Source organism: Peromyscus leucopus, chromosome 16_21, assembly GCF_004664715.2.
Source record: "Peromyscus leucopus breed LL Stock chromosome 16_21, UCI_PerLeu_2.1, whole genome shotgun sequence".
NCBI classification, from domain to species: domain Eukaryota; kingdom Metazoa; phylum Chordata; class Mammalia; order Rodentia; family Cricetidae; genus Peromyscus; species Peromyscus leucopus.
Genome location: NC_051084.1, coordinates 25,422,211 through 25,440,584, shown reverse-complemented (window position 1 = coordinate 25,440,584; position 18,374 = coordinate 25,422,211). Strand labels below are relative to the sequence as shown.

Below are 18,374 nucleotides of genomic sequence, written 5' to 3'. Positions count from 1 at the left end.
AAAGCATCGGGGCAGAGTAATTGCAGAATAATCTGTGGGGGGTTGGGTGTGATTTTTTTTTTTTTTTCCTGACAATGTTGGGTTTCATAGAGACGATCTGTCTCAAGTATGTTACGTGCGTTGACCTCGTTCACTTCACACCCCCAGCTTCTTCCTCCACTTTCTTCCATCTACTTGGTCATCTTTCCGTCCCTCCGCCTCTTCTTCTGATTTCATGCCGTATGTGTACATATGGTTTTGTGTGTCTGTAAAAAAATCTAGAACCCTCAAATGAAAGAAGTGTTGTTCAAATCTTAGATAGTCTTTTAATAAAAAACCCAGAGCCAGATATCAAGGTGAAGCTGAAAGATCAGAGAAGCAGAGCAGCCAGCCACTAGTTCTTACCTCTACAAAATCCTCAGCCTGAAGAGAGTGAGATCCTGTCTCCTCACGCCTTATATACCTTTCTCTGCCCTTCATATTACTTCCTGGGATTAAAGGCGTGTGTGCTTCCCGAGCAAAGGCATGAGCTCTCAAGTGCTGGGATTAAAGGTGTGTGCCCCCACTGCCTGGCTCTGTGTCTAATCTAGTGGCTGGTTCTGTCGTCTGACCCTCAGGCAAGTTTATTAGGGTCCACAATATATCACCACAGAGAAGATTCGAGACTTGCCTCCGAGTCTGGACTGACTTTGGTTTCCAGCCGTCTCTGTGATCCTGCAAATAGCGTCATTTCTATCTTTACAACCGCATGAGTTCCGCTGCTTACACACACACCACATTTCCCTTGGGGATGGATCTCTGTGCAAAATCCACAACTCGGCTGTTAGGAACAGAGCCGTAACAGCCTAGGTGTGCAGACAATCTCTGTAATTCTGTGACTTAAGTCAGTCTCATAGCTTGAGATGGACTCTGTCTAAGCTCTGAGTGGCTTATGGTGGGACACCTTGCACAGTATCGATGCAGGGGGAGGAGGGTCTTGGTCCTGCCTCTACGGAATGTACCAGGCTTTGCTGACTCCCCGTGGGAGGCCTTACCTTTTCAGAGGGGCTGGGCGGGGGTGGAAGGCTGGTGGGGAACAGGAAGAGGGATGAGAGGGGAATTTGGTTCGTATGTAAATCCAGGTGTTTTGTACTTCACCCCCAGTCTCCTCTGAGTCTTAAAGTACTTACTAAACTATCTAGTGCATGCCACCACAGGAGCATGGAGGCACAACCTGGAGTCACGCATGCTTGGCAAGCACTCTGCCAGCTGAGCGACATCCCCAGCCCTGCTTTTATTTTTTGGTAAATTATTCCAGGTACAGTGGAGATGCCTGGTTAAGTACCACTCTGCATCTTAGGACTGATAGTGATGTGGTGGATCTCGGGGAAAGAAAACTTGAGACACTTCTAACCACTTCAGACCATTGGGTAGTACGAACCACCTGCCTGCGTGTACGGCACAAGGAAGGTTCTACCTGGTATTGCTGTGGTGGGCTTTTTTTTTTTTAAAGGGGAAGAAGACAGAGAGGCAGGCATCTAATTGAGCTGTGTGACAATCAGGCTCCATTAACCTGCTGGGAAATGGCCATGTTAGCTCCTCGTGTGAATGAACGCCAGGGCTGACGGTGCTCAGGGAGGAAAGTACAGGCCTGTTGAGCTTTAAGGCCAGGGAGGGCGGTTTGTCAGGAAGTCTGTCAAGCAGCAAGTACTCTGTCCTTGGATCACAGAGTGAAAGCCGGCTGGTCCTGATAATCACACTTCAGCACTTTCAGGGCTGACGTGGCTTCTAAAATCAGGTAGAGGCTCTGACTCAGCACAGTGCGGCGGAGCGTGACCCGGCGAAGATGCTTAGCACGGGTGTCTCCTGTTAAAATCTAACGTGTGACCGACCATCTGTTACACAGAGCTTGCCTTGTAAACACGCGGCCCTCAGCCCCCGGGGGGTTGGGGGAGGGAGGGAGGGGCGGCCTAGGTGTCTTTAAACTCAATGGGATAACTTCACTCTTGGTGAGCTTCTTTGGTATTGAGTTTCAAATAGCAGTTGAAGCATAGAGGTCTTGGCGCTTCTGGGGTCACCGAAGGGACTCCTTCGGCTGGTCCTCTCTGATGTGTGGCCTGGCTGTGACAGGCCTCTGGGGGTAGTGAGGTCTGCCCAAGTGGGGCAGTTTGACTCAGAAGTCTACACTAGAAATACCCCCAGGGTACAGCCTCCACCAACTCCCTGGATTTTGACCTCAAGTTGTGCCTTCACACCTTTGTTGTGAGGATGTCTTCTAGGGACCACTTGAATACTGGTGTTTGAACTCCCTCCCTCTCTCCTCTCTCCTTCTAGGTATTTTAATGAGATGTCTGCACAAGGATTAAGACCTCGCACTGTGTCCAGCCCAATCCCTTACACGCCTTCTCCCAGTTCAAGCAGGCCTATATCACCCGGTGAGTGTGTCCTCCGCTACCACAGTGTGACTTCCAGTGTGTGTGTGTGGGGGGGCGGTGCTGGGGATTGAACCCACGGCCTCACACAGGTGTAGCCAGGTGCTCCCCCACTGATTTTTCAGCTAGCTCTGCTGATACGTTTAATCAGCAGCAGCCCTGGTTGTGTGTCCTTCTGTTTTGTGTTTTTCAAAAATACGTCACCGTCGGTCATGAGTGTTGGCTTGAAGTTCTTAAATACAAGGACTGTATGGGTTGGTTGGTTTTTTTTTTTTTTTTTTTTTTTTTTTTTTTTTGTTTTTTCGAGACAGGGTTTCTCTATGTAGTTTTGCGCCTTTCCTGGAACTCACTTGGTAGCCCAGGCTGGCCTCGAACTCACAGAGATCCGCCTGCCTCTGCCTCCCAAGTGCTGGGATTAAAGGCGTGTGCCACCACCGCCCGGCTTTTTTTTTTTTTTTTTTTAATTACTATTTTATTATTTAGTGTTTTTCTTTAGTTTTTAACTTTTGAGTACTTCATACCATCTATCCACCTCCTCTTCCTCAATGTTCAGTGAGCCTTAGGTATAGATTATTTCTTAACCTTAAATTTGACCTGAAAACCCCTTTCTAGGGGAGGACTGTGTGTGTGATTAGTCCCTGGGTGGGCAGGGTCCCGGGTAGATTTCCAGCATGCCTTACCGTGTGTCTTCTGTAGGTCCCCTCACTGCATTCCTACTCCGCTAATCTCCCTTTTGCCCTCAGAGATACTGTAGCACCCTTCTTGTTAAAATAAAGAAGCAGCCATTCATGAGTTACCAGCTCTCCGTCACTGGGCCAGGACGAGGCCAGGGTGGGCTTCCTTGTCCAAAACCTCACCTGAGCAGCCTCCTGATACTTGCAGTGATTTGTGAGCCAGGCCTGGAAGGCCAGGAAGAAGCAAGGCAGCTGCTTCCTCGTCTGCTTTGTGTTACCCAAGGGCTTTCATTTTCCCAGCATGCTTGGCTTCATCTGAGCCCCCAAAATACTCCTCAGTGTCCCAGGTCTAGCACCAGCAGCATTGCATGGGACTCCAATGTTGGTGGGCCAGTACGGGATCCACCCTCAAGGATGAGGCGGAAGTGAGGCAGAGGGTGGGTGGCGAGAGTAGAGGGGACAAGGCAGAAGCTGGCAGCTTGTGGAGACCTCTGTTTATGTGCCAGCTGGTGAACACGCTGCAGATAGAGTTGAGGGACGAGTCTGTGGGGGTGGCGCCAGGTTGGAGGGGTGTCACCCTAGGGGGGTGGCCTTGCAAAGGCTTTGTTAGGACTGTGGTTTGTTTCGTCTGAGGTCATGGTGAAAACAAGGATGTCCCTTAAGGTTGACGAAGGGGACGTGATGCTCTAGAGCCACAGCAGTTAGGACAGTGTGGTAGGGATGTCTTGGCTTTATCGGTGTGTGGGGTCTGGCCAGCCCTACAGTGACTTTTAATGATAGATTAATATTATTATTATTATTCTTTCGCTGTGTCTGTGAACCACTTGCGTGCAGTGCCCTCGGAGGTCAGAAGGGATACATTGGGTCCCTGAGACTAGAGTTACAGATGGTTGTGAGCCACCATCCTGGGGGTCCTGGGGGTTTGCATCGGGTCCTCTGGAAGAGCAGCCAGTGCTCTAACCACCGAGCCATCCCTCCAGCTCCCTACTCCCTTTCCCTCTTCAAAGGAGACACTCAGTGCGAACAGAAAGAGTCTCCCACACGGTGGCGACTCTTCTGTTGTAGATGTGAGTGCTCTGAGGCAAAGGAGACCACAGATGACCAGGGATTCCTCTCAAGATGAGCCATGGGGCTGGCCATTGTGCTTTGTTCTTACCAAATAGATGTCCCCAAATCTGGATCCATTCCTCTAGTCTCCAGCGGCCGTCAGTCTGTCCCCAGAAGCGGCTCTTAGCTGCCTCTTAATTTTCCCCAAAATAGTGCTAGGCTGTCACTCCCACGGTGAAGGTCTCTCTTTACCTTCTGATTTATTGGCAGAAAAGGAAATCAAAGTCAGGAGTAAGAGGGAGGGTCTCTTTGTTAGCAGGCAGGAATACCAGCTCATGCTGAATGTAATTTCATATCTTGTTTGATACACTTAAAGCTGACAACTTTCTTAGAGGCACGTCTGTAGTAGGAAGATTTCCTGTGTCCCGGCGTGCTGGTGGTCGGGACAAATCTCTCCCACTTGCGTCCCCCAAGTAAACACACAGAGGCTTATATTAATTAAAACTGCTCGGCCATTAGCTCAGGCTTACTACTGAGTAGCTCTTACACTTAAACTCAGCCCGTTTCTGTTCATCTATATGTCGCCACGTGTTCCGTGGCTTTACCTGTGTGCCGTTACATGCTGCTCCCTGGACTGCGGGCTGGCATCTCCTGACCCAGCAGTTCTCTTCCCAGAATTCTCCTGGTCTGCTTATCTTGCCCATACTTCCTGCCCGGCTACTGGCCAATCAGCGTTTTATTAAACCAGTGTATAAGAACATTATCCCACAGTACATGTCATTTCCAAATGATCAGAAATAATACTGCAGTCATTGGGTGGGCGGGGGAGCGGACCAACAAATGTGAAAGTTTGGTTTAGAATAGTATTTCTGTTGTTGAAATGATCTGCAGAGCAATCCTACTGCATTTGTATAATGGTACTAAGATCTTCTCAATAACATGTTTGGATGTGTCTAAATTGGGAGTGGGCAGTAACTAGGTCTAAAAGCAGCTTTGTATCCCCAGTAACAATGAGTGCACCCAGAAGACAGATTTGGTTTCTATCTCTGTTCTCAGTTAAAAGGATCTTGGGCCACTTGGAAAGATGGGTGTGTGTGTAGATCTGAGACACCTTTGCAAAGTAAAGAGTTTCTCGGAAACACTTGTAAGGATGTGACAGAAAATCAGGAGCCCCCAGATACTAAAGCTAGAGCAGTGTGACCAGTAAGGACCTATGTAGGGATGTGACTGAGAGTCAGGAGCCCTTGGGTTCCAAAGCTAGGACAGTGTGACCAATGAAAGCCATCTAATTATCTGCACTGTGGTAATGATTCTGTCAGCAGTGGACATCAGAGACCACAGTACTTCCTAGTGGTGGTATTCCCTAGCAGTTTGGGGACACTCTGATCGCTCTCGTTGAAATTGCTGACAGACACAGTTCCTAAAATGTGTCCCTTGTCCTTAAGATGCACTGAGTCTACTCTGCTCAGCGGCCACCGTCTGCTGACTGCCAGCTTCAACAAAGGTTGGTTATTGCTGTTGTTTATTTTCTAATGTATTCCTGGGCCGGAGGGTGAGACGCATGGTTACTAAGATTTAAGGAGGGGTAAAAATTAGTAAGATTCCCCCGACTGAATCTTATATAATCAACAGGGCCTGGGGAAGAGGGTAGAAAAAATTCACTAGACGCTCATTTAGTCCTTGCAATAATCTGAGGGTGTTCGAGCGGTCATGTTCTCTAGTGGTGGGATTTATAGCGCGATGAGGTTAAATAATATGTCCTTGCAGCTCAGTACCAGGTGACAGAGGCGGTCATCCCTGGCTGCTCTAGGCACCACTCCCTTGATTGATTTGGTTTAAGGTCAGAGTTGGAGTTAGGGTCAGAAGGCTTGATGTTCAGAGTTGAGAATTGCCGACCTAGAGCATCGGGGCGGGGACAGGGGAGAGAATGAAGATATTTAGGTAGGGAATAGAGAGTCTTGGGAGATGCTTGGTTAGTGGTTTAACATAGTTAAAATTATTCTTCAAAAAAAAAAAACAAAAAAAAACAAAATAAACCTAGTAAATCAGCTGGAATTTTTTGTTTCATGAAAGGAGTTTATTTTTTATTTCATTTTATGCTTTTATGTCTGACTTGTTAGCCTACATGTATGTATGTGTATCATATGCATACCTGATTCCTTCAGGGGAAGAGGGATTTGGGGGCCTTGGAACTGGGTGGTTATGAGCCACGTGGTCAACAAGGCTAACAAGTCAGACATAAAAGCATAAAATGAAATAAAAAATAAACCCCGGGGGAGTGTTTATTCATTTGTTTTTTTGTTTTGTTTTGTTTTTCTTGGTGGTGGGGATTGAACCCAGACCTTGTGCCTGTAGACAACTATTTTAGCATTGAGTGGGACACCCCCGCCTCCACCCCCAGCCTCACCATTCCGTTCCTAGGAAGCAGAATTAGGGTTCTGTTCCCGGGCTGTTACTTGAAGACGACCTCTTGAGTCTCACTCAGCCCATCAGTCAGCAGCTTGTGAAACGACCGCTTTGGTCTTTAGACTGGTGCCTCGTCTCCGAACGCCACTCTGTAAATGTGAGTCAAGAATCAGTTGGCAAGAGAGAAATCTATCAGACAAAAAGCACCAGTGACGTTGTCAAGTCGGGAAGTACGTTCTTGGCACTTGATATTGAGGGCACAGAAAAGTCCTGTGAGATACTCGGGAGTATCACTGCGGAAGTAAACAGACCTGCAGCTTGTCCCTGTGTCATTCAGGGCAGCAATAAGTAACAGCTTGGCCTCTAGCCACCTGCAGGTCCTTGTCCAAACCCATCTCTATTAGGGTTTCTACTTCATCCATTTGTATGGCTCTGTATTAGTTACACGATGACCAAACATTTTTTTTTTGACAGGAAGCACCCTAAGGGTGGGTTACAGCCTGTTCCGCCAGAGAAGAACATGGGGGCGGGAGCATGAGGCGGCTGGTCACATTGTGTCCACAGGCAGAGGAGAACAGACCCGGATGTGAGGCTGAACTCTATAGAACCTTCAGGTTCTCTCTACTTGACTGCTCCTTCTGAGGCCCTACCTCTTAAGGGTTCCGCAGCCTTCCCAAACAGCGCCATCTGCTGGGGACCAAGCGTTCCCATGAAAACACAGGCGCCCCAGACGTCACACACTGAAGCCACAGCAAGGTCCTACCCCGTGCAGTTTTTCCATTTAGATGCTGGGAGTGAAAGGTAAAGTGCTGGGTTGATGCAGCGTTGCCCAGACCAGTACTGCCTTCAGTACCAGCTCTCTAGAGCTTCTTAGAGCGTCCACAGTTAAGTCGCTCTGAATATTTCAAATAGGGCTGACTGGACCCTACCCCGGGCCTATCTAATGAGAGAGAAAATGAGAGTGTCAAGGGGTGTGCATGGGTGGGTGGGGGGGTACACATACTTGAAGGCCAGAGGACAGCCTCAAGCATCATTCCTTAGAGAGGGACCTGTCCGTCTTGTGTTTTGAAATAGTGTCTCTCGTTGACCTGAGACTCATCAGTTCAGCTAGGCTGGCTGACCGACAAGCCCGAGGGACCCTCCTGGCGTGTTACATGGGCGACCGGGATAGTGCTCGGGCCGGATCCCCATGCGTGCACAGCAAGAACGTCACCACCTGAGCCGTCTCCTCAGCCCTGATGTGTGCTGTTTTTCTTGGCATCTTTCCGGGAACATTGGCATGTGTGGGGCTTTTGTATCCTGGACCAAACACTTGCAGGTGGCAGAGTTTGTGTGCATGCAAACAAACACACACACACACACACACACACACACACACACACACACACGCACGCACGCACACACTCACGCATGCGCACACACACATACGCACGTGCACACACAGTTGTCCTGATGTATCTCGTCTCTCTTCTTCCTTTTCTTACATGTGATTCTCACCCTTTTCTCACTTTCCCCTGGATTCTTCTATACTCTTCTGTAAAGGCCTGAACTGGCAGGGCTTGACTTTTTTTTTTTAAGCTGTGGCACGCCCTTAGCCCGAGGTCTGCCCTCTCTTTGAGTGTCTCGTACTGTGGTGACCTGTGGGCACAGTCCGTGCTCTCCAGCCACCCCTTTCCACGTCACCGTGCTGGAGCCTCAGGCCCGCAGAGCAGCAGACCTCGCCTTTCCCCCTGGTCCCTGGCAGCCACCATTCCCCTGCGTCTGTGCTGTGCCTTTCCAGATTCCACATGGACGTGGAACCGTGCCCTATGTGTCCCTCTGTGACTGTTTGACCTGGTGTAGTACTCTCTGGCACACGCGTAAGGCAGGATTATTTCCCACTGTGTGACAGAACAGAACTCGCCATCTGGATCGCTGATTCCCTCCTTCATCCGCGCTGAAGCACGGATGAGCAGTGAGTCTGTTTTCACACTGCAGGTTCTACCCACGGGTGAGCACAGACGTGCTCGGCCACTCCATAATCCACGTGATGCCTGTGGATGGTGTGACACAAAAGGTGTGTGTTTGTAGCAGGCTCTCTCCTGGGCCACCACCCAGCTCCCAAATCGTGACCCAGAGACTTCTGAAGAGTTACAAGGGCTTGGCCATGTCTTGTGTGTCCCCCCAGCTCTCATAACGTAACCTGTTCCTCTTCATCTTTGTTTTGCTCGGGGCTTTTCCCTCTCTTCTTCCTTCCGTATATCTTAACTCTCGCTGCATCTCGTGCGTGGCTTCTGGCCCTGGGCGTCTCCTTCTTGTTCTCTTCTCTCTCCGCCTTAGATTTCTCCTCCCACTTCTTCTGTCCACCTGCCCCTCTCCTGCCTAACTGTCGGCCGTTCAGCTTTTCACCAGACCCATCGGGTACCTGAGGCAGGCACGGTGAGACAGCCACCCGTCTATGTCGTTGAACAAATGCAGCAGAAACAAATGTTTGCCTAGTTAAAGCGCAAATTCAACACAGGATTTGTTTGTTTGGTTTTGCCTGTGGGTGTGAAGTTTTCCCAACACCATTGAAGAGATCGTTCTTGTCCATCCCTTCTTCGTCTCTTGTCAGCCGTGTGAAGGGTCATTTGATGGAATGTGATGACCACGTTCATGTCTGGACTTAACTGTTCAGCTCCAGTTCTTCATGTTTGTTTGTTTGTTTGTTTGTTTTTATGCACCCTGTTACCCAGCATGCCGCTGAGTGGCCCCACACCTCTGCTTGTCTGCTCTGTCTTTTACATTTTCCTGGACGGTTGCCGATTATTCTAGACAACCAGGCTACAGACAATGTCGAACCTTGTTGCTCTTGTGTTTCAGGTCTTTCATATGCAAGTCACACGGTCGGGTTCACCCCGCCAACCTCCCTGACTCGGGCTGGAATGTCTTACTACAACTCTCCAGGCCTCCACGTCCAGCACATGGGGGCCTCCCACGGCATCACAGTAAGTGTCCCTGTGGGGAGCAGGCAGCTCCCCACTCACGACAAGGTCCTAGCTGGTCTCTGGTTGGAGCTGAGGATTACTACTGTTCTCCATTTACCACCTGGGGTCTTGGATCCCCTCCTCCCTCTAGTTACAGAGTGCTCCCGAGAATTTGACAGAGTTCTGGTGTTGAAACATGTGTCCCCAGGTGGTGAGACTCGTCTTCATTGGTGGAGCTTGCCCTCTATGACATGCCATTTGAAGTCTGGACAGTGTCTTCCCTTAACTGTTGCCAGCTGCTTGCCCTCAAGCATCATGGGTGTTGCCGTAATATCGGGAAAATACCTCTTCTCAACACCTTTGCAGCTCACTGACCCTGGGTGGCCTTCCTAAAAGTCGCCCTGGCCTCTAGTTTTAATTTTCTCCCCTGGATTCAGGAGAGTCAGGTTCATCCGGCTCTCGGGCTCCCCTCAGGAGAGTTGCCCTGCACCCTTGACTGTGTGCTTGGCTGAGAGAACGGGAAGAAATGCCAACATAGGATTGAGGGGAGGAAATAGTTCCAGGAGCCTTCCTCTGTGGAATGATTTGGGGGGGGGGTGCCCATGCAGGTCTTTTGAAGCTTGAAGGACGTTGTGTAGAGGTTGCAAATGTTGTATCCTGATGCCTCAGAGTATGAAAACAAGCTGAATGATGAAAAGAAATAAGGACACGCGAGTGACAGGTTTAAGGGGATAATATGGCATCTTTATCATTATTACTATTTTTCTTTCATTAAAGGGCCCAAGTTTGGCTGTGAAAGATGCACTATCACTTTGTATTTACTTCTTCATAGGTGTAGGTATGACCACTACTTTGTGTATGTTGTCCCAATGAGTTCAGGAACCACTAATGATAAAGAAGGAACCCATGGCTTTCTTGCCCTCGTTGGTCTTAGGTTCGATTCTCCTCAGCCCTGATTCGGACTTTGTTGGAATTGAACCGATGTCCCAAACTGACCCTCTGTCCCTGTCCTCCCTCACAGAGGCCGTCACCGCGGAGAAGCAGCAGTCCTGATAAGTTCAAACGACCCACGCCTCCTCCATCTCCCAACACACAGAGCCCAGTCCAGCCGCCTCCGCCGCCGCCTCCGCCCCCCATGCAGCCCTCGGTGCCCTCGGCAGCCACGCCCTCGCAGCCCGTCCCGTCAACGCAGCAGCAGCAGCAGCAGCAGCAGCAACAGCAGCAGCATTCGGTGCATCCTTCCTCCCAGCCTTAATGCATGAGCTTAGTCAAATTTCAAGTCGGGACCGGTCTGATGGAGCCGCCTTCTCAACGCCAAAGGCTTCCTCTCCCCTGGCATATTTGGATCTGATGTGTTTGCACTGAGGTTGTCTAGCTTCCCTCCTCATAGTGTTGTGAATGTCTGTCGGAAACGCAGCCGGTGTCGTGGGGTCTGCAACACTAACCAGACGACTTTTTTTTTTCCCATCGGTGTTTTACTTGAATCTCCGTGTCCGTCATTCCCTGGCTGGAACATTGCTATCTGGTATTTGGTAATAAGAAGCAGTGTGCGAGCCCCGCCCCTTCCCCCGGCCCCAGGGCTTCTTTTCTTGGCTTTTAGGTTTGTAAAATAGGAAGGGAAATCTTTTTTTTTTTTTTTTTTTTTTATAATTTTTTTTTCCTCTGTGAATTTTCAGGAAATGACCGAGCTGTTAGAAATCCTCCTTCTCCAGTTCACAGTGGAGTTTACCGAACATACCAAGAATTGAGCACTACAGTTCAGACCTTTGCAAACCTAACTCTCAGTATAGGATTGGAAGTTAGATGAATCGGTGCCCACAACATGTCTAGTCTAGAGCTTTCTACAGACACACTTTTTACCGATTGTTTTTGATGTAAATGGACCGCCGTGTCTCTTGTGAAACAGCCTACGCAAACAAATCACATAGCTGTATCTCCTCCCACGTGTGCGTGGGAGGGGGATTATTGCCTATTGAGATGTGATTCTTTCCTTTCTCCTTAGAGTTAATCCACCTAAGCCAGTCCCTTCTGCCCTGTGGATAGATGCCTTCCCACCAGTGATCTTGACGACTGACTTGAATGTGGTCTTGGGTCTCCACTGCAGGAGCCATGAGATTGTAACAGAGCCGAAATGGTTAACCCCCTTCCATTTGTTTGTGTTGTCCTGAGACAGAGGGTGAGCAAGTATTTCCCAGGTGCAAACTGCTGTTAGGAAATACTACTGTTTGAAGTGTGGGTGGTACCTTGGCACCTGGCAGGAAGGAAGTGTAGCCAGCAAATGGGCTCATCGGCCTTGACGGCTCCTCGCTTCGCCCATCACACATAAGGCAGGAGAGTTACCAGGAAGGTTCTCCACATGATTGCCATTCATTCAGCACAAGTAAATCCTTGGGTTTCACTTGGGGTGGAACCCCGAGTGGCTCTGTTCCCACCTTCATTTCTGTTTGTCAGCGGTTGCTGTGTGCTTTCGTAGTCACGTGCTTTTCCCTGCCTGTGTTCGCATATTTATATATGCCGTGGATGAAAATAACTTACTAGAGAATGTATATTTTATGATGAGAAACGTGAATCTGTTGGATATAATCAGAGGACTGAAAATTAATTTATCGGTAATTTTTAAGAGTTCATGTTTGTGACAACCACCTCTAATAGCAACTCCTCATGGAACACACTCCCGAGAACGAGGAACATACCCTGGTGACATTGTAGATATTTAATATTGTACAGTCTAGAAACCTCCATTTTTGCCTTCGAATGCATATTTAAGAGTTAACAGAATGAAAAAGTGTTATTGGATAATAGTGTTTGACAGCATTTTAAGAACTTGAGAATAAGAACAACGTAGGACCTTTGACCTCTCCTCTTCCGCCCCTACACTGAGAATGTTATCCTCCCGACGACCAGGAAGAAACTGTCGGTCTATAAAAGTTTTATTTTTAAGGTGTGTGTGATGGACAGGCCGTAGTGCCGTTATCAGACACGGGGTGGGGTCTGGCATTTCCTGTCAAGGCATTAGGTTTTCAGTGTCAGGCTAAGCCCAGGCATTTCTCCAGCAGCTCACTGACCCTCTGGGTACATGACCATTCCAAGGAAATTCTGAGGCTAGGGCAGAAGAATTCTCCCTTCACGGTACAGTCTTTCTTTGATTTTTTTTTTTCCTTGTGAGAGAAGTATGGTATGTTTACAAGACTCTTCCTGGACTTGTAGATTACAGTACTGTTGGCTAGCGGCTTCTCCTCCAGCCACAAGTCCATTCTGTAAAGTTCTCTCCTTCACTGCCCATCAGTTGAGTTACCTCCCAGAAGCACAAGTGTGGAGGCGCTGCTGTGCTGTGCGCCCAGCAGAGCCTCTTAGAGATAGGTTCTTGACGGTCGGACTTGCCCCAGGAAATGCCCTGCAGCTTCCTCTCGGACCCATCACTTCACCTCCAGATAAACCCAGATCCGCTAACAGCACTTTCTAGCAAAACCCAGTTGCTTCTCCCTGCAGGCGGTAAGACCAAGAGAACAAACACTACAATCTGAATTTAGGATCTTGTGTGTCACTTTTGAAGCAAGTAGCGATAGGTAAGAGAATCAGCTGCTGAGCCCCCCGGAGACAGGAGTCTCCTTGCGGTGGGAAACGGACTTAGGACGTGGCTCCTTTGGGTTCAGCTCCCCACTCTCTATGGGAGAACATCCATAGCCATCCTCAGCAGGTGAGATCAACAGTACCTTCATTTCCTGTCTTGCTGACAGAGACCCTCGGGTACCACTGTGCTGCTAATAGGTTGAGGGTCTGTTCCCAGATGACCTCGCCTTTGTACAGAACCCAGTCCACGCACCCAGCACCTAGCGCCTCTGGGCTCTGAACTGCTTTCTCTTGTCAAGCACGCTGGCATTCTAGACAGAATTCTAGACCTTTGGCAGATGTGGAAGTGTTTAAGATCTTGTTTCAACGTCTTTGATTGGAAGGAGTTGTCAGTTCTGAGCTCCTGAGACACAGGACAAGTGACCATGGAGTGAATGTGTGACCAGAATGTGGCTTTGACACCTTACGCTGCCTGTGCCTTTTGTCATTGGCTTCTGATTCGACCAGATCTAATGGAGCATATTAATTTTTTGTTGATCCTTCCTTGGTAGGAAAACAGTGCGTATCCCCCATGGTTAGGTAGACACGAACTTGCCCAGCACAGCGCTCTGCTCTTAAAGATAGCCCACTAAGACAGGAAAAAGCATGGCGATGCGTGCTTCAGAATGTTGTTGTTTTTTTTTTTGTTTGGTTTTTTTTTTTTTTTTAGAAGTGCAGGAGGAAGTTTTCTGTGTAGCTTGATCTTCTGTCTAGTACGTCTAATAGGGTATCCAGTGCTGAGAGCTTGTAGTGATGACTACCAAAGATATGCATAGTAAAACTTGTATTTCCAAATTATTAAAGAGCCAGCCATTGATGCTGCTCCATGGCTTCCTTCTCAGGAGCCATTGTGAGAGACTAAAAGATTCTTAGGGTTTGTTTTTTTTTTTTTTTTTTTTAAGTTTTAGTTCTCTCTTTCTCTCTTTTTTTCTTTTTTAATTTTTGATAAAAATGTGTTAGCCTACCATTTTGGGGAGCATTTCCCAGAATGCTCAGCAGTTGTGATTACTGGCCACACCCAGGTCGCCTCTCCTTGAGTGATCAATGGGATCCTCTGTGCGTGCTAGCATGGGTGCTGTGTGTGTGTGCACGTGTGCGTGTGTGCATTCATGCCTTAACTTGGGTTACTGCTGAGCTTCGCTGTTGGACTCGGTCCTCACCATCATCAGATTGTATTGTGCATCTTGACCTGAACTTCATCCTGGAAAAAAAAAAAAAAAAAAAAAAACAAAAAACAAAAACAAGTTTGCAGGCACCACAGGTTGGAATGCATTCCTTCGGAAGACTGTCCAGTCAGATGCGCCCTGAGTTGTCTCCGTGGACTTGATTTGGGACTTCATTTGGAAAGAAAGCAGACTGTCCAATGGGAAGATGTCGACAAGGAAGAGAGGAGAGCCAGATGCTAGCATGCCCTCTGCCTCTGCGTACCGTGTGCTCTGTGTGTTGTTCTGATAGCCTGTCTGCAGCTTCCCTAGCTTGGAGTTCAGGTAATGGTGGCAATCCTGACATTCTCTGTTGGAGTTTAGAGAGATGTAAGGCGTCTAGTTCATGTCTTATTTACTTTTATGTTGATCAGTCTTTAATACATGTGCTGAATCAGAAAAAAAAAAAAACCTAAATAAAGATAATTTTTTTAAAATGTACCTCTTGAACCATAAACTTCCTCTCATTCTTTCTGGTCTTTTGAGTTGGAAATGATCGTTGTTTGGTGTTGGTTCCAGCAGACGTTCAGAGTCAGTTCAATTATAAACTCTCAAGGCATCCAGAGGAAGTAAATGTAGGAAGGCAGCATAAATGGGATTAATAGGATTTCTTGTTTATAAATACTTAAGAGGGAGAAAAAAAATGCATGTATATGGGTTTTTTGTTTGCATGTATGTCGATGCACCACATGTGTCCAGTGCCTGCGGAAGCCAGAAAGAGGGCATGGGCTCCCTTGCACCTAGAGTTAGCAGAGGTTGTGAGCCACCATGTGTGTGCTGGGAACTGAACTCGGGTCCTCCAGAAGAGCAGCCAGTACTTTGAACCACTGATCTGTCCCATGGTTTTGCGTCTTGATAGAGTGCTTGCTCTCCCAGTATGCTGTGTTTTAGGTTCCAACAGTAAACCCTAGAGGGTTATAAAATGGAATGGAAAGCTAAATCGTCCCAAAATGTCTCACATGGGCCAGCATGCAAAGGCGTGTTGCAGAGGATATTTCGGCAGATGATGAGTCATCCTGAAAGAGAACAGAGATCTGGACAGCAAGGCTGTCGTGAAATGCTGTGCGTTGGTTATGTGTGTAATGGACCCAGTATGGATAAGCCTGTGACATCAACCCTATGTGAACAGCATTCCTTGCTACTGCAGTATGTAGTAGTCAGTAGTGTATTGTGTGTGTGTGTGTGTGTGTGTGTGTGTGTGTGTATTCCTGTTTGTTAAAAAGTTTACTCTTGGGCCAGTGAGATGGCCCAGGAGATAAATGTATCTACTAGAAGCTCAGCTGACCACCTGAGTTTGAACTCTGGGACCTACGTGGTAGGAGAGAACCAACTCCTCCACACCCCATCAGTACACACCCATCCAAGATTAACAAAAGGTAATAATGAAGTTATTCTTCAAACAGCTTGCTGTGCGGCACCAGCAGCAGCCTCAGTACAGATCCTATGACTGTATTACATCAGTGGGTTGGGGAAAATAACAGTCTCTGAGATGGTGTGTATGTACTAGAGAATATTTTGGGTTGGTATCTGTTGGAAGGGTGTGTGGCTTGTCAGTTACAATTTGATAAGGCTGGGGGTGGCAGTGCATAATCACAGAATCCTTTAAGGAATGTAGTCTTCAGGAGTTCCTGATACCATCTCATTGGGTCGAAACCTATCTCCCCCCCCTTTTTTTTTTTAAATACAAGGATATACTTTGAATCAGAAAAGACTTCCAGGACAGTGGTGGCGCCCGCGTTCAATCCCAGCGCTTGAGCAGCAGAGGCAGCGGATCTCTTGAGTTTGAGGCCAGCCTGGTGTACAGAGTGAATTCCAGGACTGCCAGGACTGTATATGCAGAGAAATCCTGTCTCAACAAAACATGAGAGAGAGGAGGGGGAAAGACTTCAAAAGAATTGATTTTTTTCTTAGGCAAAGGAATTGATTTTTTTTAGGCAGGGTTCTGAACAGGTGGATGGAGTCCACCTGTTTCCAGTTTCACAAGTTGGGGGCGCAGGAAGCTGGGAAGTGATCCCTGGACTTGGAGTCAGTGGCGGAAGGGGAGTCAGCACAGGGTAAGTGAACTGGCTGCCTGTTCATCAGTGAGGCAGCTGGAGCTGATGTCCAGGGGCTGAGGGCAGCCTCAGACAAGCTTCAGAGTTATTCTAACAGAAGATGGAGCGGCTGGACCACCAGCTCCTTTTACCCATTAGATAAAGGCGACTCTGGGAAGAAGATCCCTCCCTGTCTACATCCAGGTTTCCTGTGCTGTGTGTGAGAGTCTCGTGAGGCAGCAAGTGAACATCTACCCCATGCTTCACGAGGGATTCCAGCAAATGGCACAACTCACCACTGGGAAGTCAGGTAGCCTCGGGCTGGTTAACCATCTCAGTATTGCTTGATAGATAGCCTGGTGTGTTGATGGAAAATTGGAATTCATTTTGAAATGAGGCATTTTTAATTTAAAAAAAAAGAAAAGAAACATTTCCTGATTCCTTTTGAAAATGTGAAGTGCTGGCAGGCTGCCATTGCGTAATCATCCCAAGCTGAGGGGTTGGTGGACCTGCAGGCCTTTGAGTTCGTGACCTACTTGGAAAGGGCATATGTTGAATATGGGAAGTCCAGGACTGCTAGTTCTTGTGTGTGTACAAAGGAAAGAGGAAGAGAAATTAAAGCCTGCTTTGGAAAAAAGGCATATACCAGAAGTTCCTGGAATAATTATTAAGTCCAGCTAATCATATGAAAATTAAATGTACCCAGGGGACCTTGGTAAATGAGTCTTCCTTGTGGACCTCAAGCTACAAAGTAGAATTAGTGTTCCTGAGTTCTCGTAGCTGGGGTATCTAATGCAATAGTTCTCAACCTGTGAGTCATGACCCCTTGCGGGGGGTTGAACAACTTCGTGGGGATCACTTAAGACTATCAGAAAACACTGATATTTGCATTATGAGTCTTCACAGAAAAATTACAGTTATGAAGTAGCAACAAAAATAATTTTATGGTTGGGGATCACCACAACATGGGGAACTACATTCTCTGTGTATCCCTGGCTGTCCTGAAATGCACATTTTAGACCAGGCTGGCCTCAAACTCCCAGAGATCCACCTGCCTCTGCCTCCAGAGTACTGGGATTAAAGGGGTGCGCCACCGCTGTCCTGCTGCAAGATGGATCTCTTGGTGTGGGTTTAGCCGACTGAGCTGAGGCAGGACTCACAGGTCTAGTACTATAAAGAGATCCAAAGAACAGTATGTTTAAAAAGTCCGGGCAGTGTTGGCACATGCCTTTAATCCCATTACTCTGGAGGCAGAGGCAGGTGGATCCCTGGGAGTTTAAGGCCAACCTGGTCTACAGAGCGACAGAGCGAGATCAGGACAGGCACCAAAACTACACAGAGAAACCCTGTCTCAAAAAAAAAAAAAAAAGTCCTGGATCTCCTGAGTGTTCTGGGACATGCCTTTATTCCCAGCACTAGAGGGAGTCAGTGACAGAAGGATGTCTGTGAGTCCCTAGCTAGTCAGCAGGGCTATCCTGTGAGTCCAGGTCTCATGAGAAACCACCCAGAAGTGAAAATAGCCCTGATTCGTATTGCTTGCCGTTTTCTTTGGTGATTTCAAGCTGTAGTGTTACATAGTTGTATTTTGTGTACCACGTGACTATGTTAACTATAAAGATTCTTGTGAGTGTGAGAAAAGCCGGACAGCAGCTCCCATGTAGATTGGTGGCTGAGCATGTGTCCGGCTTGCACACAGCCTGGGGTTCTCTCCCCACACCATATAAACCGGAAGTGGTGGTGCATACCTGCAATTCTAGCACTTGGAAGTTTGAGGCAGAGGGTCAGGAGTTCGAGGTTCTCTTCAGCTACCTATGCTGCGAAGTGTATGCGAAGTCAGCCTGGAATAGATGAGGCACTGTCTCAAAGAAAATTAATAACAAAAGTAGAATTAATTTAAAAAGAAATGTGTTAAGGATTATCTATCTCGTATATTTTTTATCCTGATTCTATGTAATTTAAAGTGTCAATGTTCTACAACCAGATGACTGTGTTCCTAGATGTAATCATTGGCTCTCATGAACTTTGCCCTAGCACATCTGGGCTTGAGGTCAGTAGAGTCTCTGCTGTC

The 18,374-nt window shown here is 47.8% G+C and overlaps 1 protein-coding gene across 1 annotated transcript in view; it reads left to right on the top strand.

Moving 5' to 3' along the window:
* Positions 1–14,714, top strand: part of Ccdc6 (coiled-coil domain containing 6) — a 100,533-nt gene extending 85,819 nt beyond the window's left edge. The window contains 3 exon segments of the mRNA XM_028877252.2: positions 2,293–2,393; positions 9,359–9,483; positions 10,484–14,714. Of these exon segments, the coding sequence (XP_028733085.1) occupies positions 2,293–2,393; positions 9,359–9,483; positions 10,484–10,717 (460 nt within the window). The 3' untranslated portion in view covers positions 10,718–14,714.
* Positions 14,715–18,374: the final 3,660 nt, after the last annotated feature.